General features: G+C 47.5%; 1 protein-coding gene across 2 annotated transcripts in view; it reads right to left on the reverse strand.

Annotated features, from left to right (window-relative positions):
• Positions 1–6,789, reverse strand: part of LOC143300169 (uncharacterized) — an 89,938-nt gene that overhangs the window by 3,106 nt on the left and 80,043 nt on the right. For both annotated transcript variants that reach the window (XM_076613734.1, XM_076613726.1), the window contains exon 4: positions 6,555–6,774. In XM_076613734.1, the coding sequence (XP_076469849.1) occupies positions 6,555–6,774 (220 nt within the window). The remainder of the gene's footprint in view (positions 1–6,554; positions 6,775–6,789) is intronic.

Consider the following 6,789-nt stretch of genomic DNA (forward strand, 5'->3'; position numbering starts at 1 on the left):
ACCGCAAAGGGCCATACCAGGGCTCGTTACCATTCATTTCTTATAAGAAAAAAAAAAGAAAGAAAAGAAAACCCAGAGTGATGTTAAAAAGACAATCCAAACATCAACAAACCACGCTGTTCTCTGTCCCGGCCGAACCGCAAAGAAGACATGTCAGGTCAGGTTCTAGAGATAGCAACGTGATGTCACGTTAAGATTTCAGTCAAATCACAATCAAATCAAATCATATTGCTGACTGCCCCAGCCATAACCGCAAAGGCGTTACTTCAGGGCTGATTACCCGTCAGTTAATCAGACCAGTTGAAGAGAACACCCCAAATAATGCTAAAAGGTCACTGAACATACAAAGAAATCAAACAGTACATAAATTCGTCTCCAGGCTCGGCCTATAGAAAATAAAAACTTACCTTAAAAGATAGTATTTTTAAACGGTCTTCGAAGACATTCATCCCATCGTTGATTTAAAACACTCACACGAACATGGCTGGGAAGGGTTGTGGGAGAGGGGGAAGGCACGATGTTGCATCACAGTAGATTTGTTAACAATAAACAAAAACGCACGCGCGCGCGCGCGCGCACACACACACACACACACACACACACACACACACACACACACAACACACAAAGGTTCGACATACAAATATTAGTTATCAAGTCTCAATCTTAAGATTGAACCTGATATATATATATGTATATATATATATATATATATATATATATATATATATATATATATATATATATATATATCTTGATTAAGGGGCAGGTGAGGGCGAGGGGGTATGAACCAGATGAGACCAAAACACAAACAAACAAAAGCAATGTCTGTGTCTCTCACTCCCCATCCCTCTCTCTCTCCCTCCTCTTCCCCCCTTCTGCTCTTCTATCTCCGGATCCAAACTCACTGACGATCAATACTGCTGAACAATGTCTGTGGCAAAACGAAAGACAATTTGTTTTCAGTTTTAACTCCGATTGGTTATGCACGGGCTTGTATTTTTGTTGTTGTTGTTGTTGTTGTTCCATTACACCTCATACATTTTGAATGATTTTCTGCAAGTCCATGCTGCACATAATATAAAATGCCATTAACCCCTTGACCGCCAAACTTTGTTGAACTGAGATGACTGTGGCATGAATTTTGAAGTGCTTTTAAGTGGTGTGAATGTTTTTGCTGAACTAATGTAATGCAATCCAAAAGGGGGGTGGGGTAGGGGGGAGAAGCCCTGACTGACATTTATCTGTCCTGTGAATTCAATCTTGTTTCATTGAGGAGACAGCCCTTCCCTTCGCTGACAGAAATAATTGCGTCAGTCGCGGTCAATGGGTTAAGGCATGACATGGCAAGCGATCCTAGAATAATTTGAATGGTTTGTGGTCTCTGGCATACTGGTAAATATATTGATGTATGACCTATGTCCATTTCGATTTTCACACATTGTGTAGGTAGAGGCGAAAAATAACAGAGAAATCATAATTCTTTTGGATAGGTCTGACAGACGGTCACGTTAAAGATGTTAAATATCCGGTTCGACTTTCACACATTCACACAACAACAACAACAACAACAAACCGCCTCTCAAAATTCTTGTCAACAACATTTCAAGAAATGGGTCTACAAATAACAGAAACGATACGCTGGGCGCGACTACAGCCAGTAATTACCGGTTTGAAACAAAACAAAACAACAACAACAAAAACAGATGAACTGCCATGGATTATGTGCATGGCAAGACGCGCAGGCCCACATATAAGAATCAGATTATTTTCCTTGTTTTCCCTGGTAGACTGTCGTATCAGCTGAAGCGATGTTTCAAGGTAAACACTGAGATGCACGGGCCCAGAAAGAAAAGATAATGATCAAACTGATACTCGCAGAAAAGCAGTGTGCATTCATTCAAACCATTGTCTTTCAGAAGGGACGAAAAACCAAGGTTCCGTGGGTTATTAGTAGGTACGGCGCAACTAAGAAATTGTCACTGGTAATCTTATGAAGAGACACCCACTTTGATAGGTAAACAAAAATACTTACAGACTGAAGAACAAGAAGAAGAACAAGAAGAAGACGAACAACAACAGCAACAAAAACAAGAACAACAACAACAACAGCAAGAAACGGCTGGCTATGCACTGTAAATACAATAAACACAAATTTACTGTATTGCAAACAAGGCAAATAAACACACCAACATCGCTAGAGGTTCCTGGTGGTGACGTCAAAGATATCAATTAATGGCGGGGGGAGAGGGTAAAGGGAATTGTGGGGGAGAGGGCGGACAGAGAGAATGAGAGAGAGAGGGAGAGAGTAGGGGAGAGAGAGAGAGAGAGAGAGAGAGAGAGAGAGAGAGAGAGAGAGCAGGGAGAGGGGAGGGGGTTTGTGCTGACACAACCTATTCACCTTGACATAGAAATTATGCGACAATATACATGGAATAAATAACAATTTATTACCAGTCACGTCTGCTTAATTACGGCTGGCCATGATCATTATCGCTAACTTGATAAAGCGGTCGTAATCTCCCGGCCTCCGCCCTTTCTCACTCTGTGTGTGTGTGTGTGTGTGTGTGTGTGTGTGTGTGTGTGTGTGTGTGTGCGTGTGTGTTTGTGTGTGTGTGTTTGTTTGCTTGCTTTTTGTTTGTGTGTGTGTGTGTATGTGTGTGTGTGTGTGTGTGTGTGTGTGTGTGTGTGTGTGTGTGTGTGTGTGTGTGTGTGCGCGCGCGCGTGCGTTTGCGTGTGTGTGTGTGAGTGCGCGTACTTGTGAGCACGTGCTTGTGAATACGCACGCGTGTGTGAGCGCAAGTACACGAAACTTTCGTATAATCATGTGCGTGTGTTCTGATGTGGGCATGTGTACATCGTATCACAGAGGAATTATAGAAGACAGAGAGAACGAAAGAGAGAGCGAAACAGAAAGAGAGAGAGAGAGAGAGAGAGGGGGGGGGGGAGAGTGAGAGAGAGGGAGAGACAAAGAAATAGACAGATACAAAGAGACAGAGACACAGAGACAGACACAAAGACGCAGAAGTAGAGACACAGAGACAAATAGACATAGACAGACACAGAGACAGAGAAAATCAGAGAGACAAAGACAGAGATAGACAAAACCACAGAGAAAAACCAGAGAGACAGAGACAGAGAAGTCAGAGACAGAGACACCTTGCGAACGAAAGCAAATTATTCAGAAGGTGCGTGCCCGCAGACCATTTGACGCCAAACTGAGTGGTGGTGGCGCCGACGGGGAAGGTTGGTCACAGACATAACGCTGATAACGGGCACCCGGCTACCCCTTAGATAACTTCAACCCCGTTATCATCATCCATCCATCCACCCAAATGGCCCACCCAAAATCCTATTTGGCGCAAATACCCAGGCCAAGTTGTTGGGTTTTTTTTCTTTGTCGAGAATGATGGAGCTGGTTCGTCCCGATCATGGGCAGATTACAAGTGAGATGACCGGCTGTTGTCTGGAGGGTGTGGCTGCAGCGAGTTGATACCGCTGAACAAACATAACAGGGATCATTTGACAGACATGCACGTTCATTATCCATTGCTCGTGAGAGGGAATGCACACATAAACAACCATAAACATGCACATATAACTGATTATACGCGCGCGCGCGCACACACACTCGCACACGCACATACTTTCCAACATCGACACATCATGCACATGTTCCATCCTCTCTCTCTCTCTCTCTCTCTCTCTCTCTCTCTCTCTCTCCGACTCACCCCCTCATACCCCACATACGCACTCAGACAGACATGTAACATTTTACGTGTATGACCGTTTAGTTTATTTACCCCGCCATGTAGGCAGCCATACTCCGTTTTCGGGGACGTACATGCTGGGTATGTTCTTGTTCCCATAATCCACCGAACTCTGAAAATTTTATTATTAATGGGTTACGGGATTTTTAACGTGCGTATTTGATCTACTGCGTGGAGACACACAAAGGGGTTTCAGGCATAAACAAGTCTGCACGTAAATTATGTTGACCTGGGAGATCGGAAAAGTCTCCACCTTTTTACCCACCAGGTGCCGTTACCGAGATTCGAGCCTAGGACCCTCAGCTTGAACGTTCAACGCTTTAACCACTCGGCCACTAGGCCCGCCAAGACTTGCTGTCAGAGGCCGGGGTTTGCCACCAGACTGTCAGCCAGGATTGGAGCACATCCATAACAGAGCTGTCTGTACAGGACTGAACTGAATTGAAAACGATTTCCCACAGATACCAGTACACTAGCACATATCTAGCCTTCCAATTTCCACATCACACCTGGTGCATAAAAAAACTCCACCATTCAATTAGCTGGGGCACATTCCTGCCTACACTCCTAAACCAGATAAGACTCCCAGATACTCCTAGACATATCAATTTCGCCGCACTGCACGTGCAAGCCATTCTTTCCCTTCCAGATCAAAATGAGAACCAAGCAAACACGGCAACTCGGTGATTGTCATTGTCAGAATTTCTTTGTTTCTTTTACGCTCCCTCGGGAGTTCTTTGGTTGATACCGAAACTCTCTGTAGGCATTTTCGTACAGTGAAACAGAAAGGTTAGGATTCAAGAGAGGGACAGAGAGAGAGAGAGAGAGAGAGAGAGAGAGAGAGTCTGTTTGTCTGTCTGTCTGTGTGTGTGAGCCAAGAAAGTTGAAAGGAAAAAACCGAAACACGATAAATAGAAAGAAAAAATGTATATATCGAAAAGAATGCAAATGACAAGAAAGACAGAAAGAAAGAAAAAGAAGAGGGAAAAAAAAATCGGAAAAAGAAGAAGAAACGCTTTATACGCAGACGATGTGGCTCTGGACAAACCCCAGCCCACTTTCGCTCTGACGTGCCCAAAGGAAGAGACACTATACACGTGGATGATATCATGTTATACCCGGAAGATGCCCGCCCCACCCCCCACCCCCTCCCCGCCACCAACTCCTGACTTCTTCGTTCGTGGGCTGCAACTCACACCTTTTACTCGTATGTACATGAGTGGGCTTTCACGTGCATGACCTTTTTTTCCTACTCCGCCGTGTAGGCAGCCATACTCCGTGTTCGGGTGAGTGCATGCTGGGTATGTTCTTGTTTCCATAACCCACCGAGCACTGACATGGATTACAGAATCTTAAACGTGCACTTTGATCTTCTGCTTGCGTATGCGAACGAAGGGGGTTCAGGCACAAGCAGGTCTGCACATATGTCGATCTGGGAGATCGCAAAAAAAAACAACCTCCACCCTTTACCCACAAGGCGCTGTTACCGAGATTCGAACCAGTGGGTGATATAATTCCATACCTGAAAAAAAAACTCACCGCTCTAGTAGTCAGCTGGGCTATAAACTTGATTTGATTTGAACTCACCGCTCCCCATGTCGTCCCCTAAGCAATAGGCTCAATATACGTGGGAAGAAAGTGGCAGAATGGTTAAGACGCTCATCTGCCCATACAGAGAGTCCTTGAGGGTCTTGATTCGAATCCTACTCTCGCCCTTTCTTACCAAGTTTGACCAGAAAATCAAACTGAGCGTCTAGTCATTCGGATGAGACGATAAACCGAAGTCCCTTGTGCAGCCTCACACTTGGCGGACTGAAAAAGAACCCATGGCAACATAAAAGTTGCTCTCTGGCATATTTCTGTAGAGTAAACCCACTCTGGTAGGTCCACAAATAGATCATAAGCATTCACCTGAGGCCTGACTGACAGCGTTGGGTTATGCTGCCGGTCTGGCATCTGCGTGGCAGATGTGTTGTGGCGTATAACATGGATTTGTCCGAACACAGTGACGCCTCCTCGAGAAACTGAAACTGATGTGGATAATGCTCCAGCATCATACCCAACCCCACTGCCGCTCTTTTACCGACCCACTCCGATCCCCCACACCTCACCCCAACAGCCCTGTTTACAAGCCCGTGGCCCTAAACTACCATCCGAACACCCACCCCCATCCCTCAACCCCACCCCACATCCCCCCACGGACTTATAAATAGATTTTTCTATCCACAATTCCGTGCCCCGTGTCCCGTACCCCTCCCCCCGCCCCCCTCCATCACTGACCAATGGTGGTGTAGGTGGTGAAGCAGAACAGCATGCTCCCTCCCCCTACACCCCCCCCCCCACGCCTCCCCCTCCCCCCGCCCCCCCCCCCAGCCCCCTCCATCACTGACCAATGGTGGTGTAGGTGGTGAAGCAGAACAGCACGCTCCCTCCCCCTACACCCCCCCCACGCCTCCCCCTCCCCCCCGCCCCCCCCAACCCCCTCCATCACTGACCAATGGTGGTGTAGGTGGTGAAGCAGAACAGCACGCTCCCTCCCCCTACACCCCCCCCACCCCTCCCCCTCCCCCCCGCCCCCCCCCAACCCCCTCCATCACTGACCAATGGTGGTGTAGGTGGTGAAGCAGAACAGCACGCTCCCTCCCCCTACACCCCCCCCCCACGCCTCCCCCTCCCCCCCCCCCGCCCCCCTCCATCACTGACCAATGGTGGTGTAGGTGGTGAAGCAGAACAGCATGCCCCCTCCCCCTACACCCCCACCCCCCAACCCCCTCCATCACTGACCAATGGTGGTGTAGGTGGTGAAGCAGAACAGCACGGCCCCAAAGAAGGTCCACTTCTTCTTGGAGATGGAGGCCACGCCAGCACTGTTGACGGTGGTCTCCAGCCGTATCAGCAGCGTGTCCGCCCGCGTCTCCCACTCCGTGTCGTTCAGCCGTCCTGCTCGCAGCGCCAAAGTGTTGTTCTTCAGCTCCTCCGCGATGCTCTCCCTTACATTGTATACCTGGATGGGTAGCCA

This window comes from Babylonia areolata, chromosome 2 (assembly GCF_041734735.1).
Source record: "Babylonia areolata isolate BAREFJ2019XMU chromosome 2, ASM4173473v1, whole genome shotgun sequence".
NCBI classification, from domain to species: domain Eukaryota; kingdom Metazoa; phylum Mollusca; class Gastropoda; order Neogastropoda; family Buccinidae; genus Babylonia; species Babylonia areolata.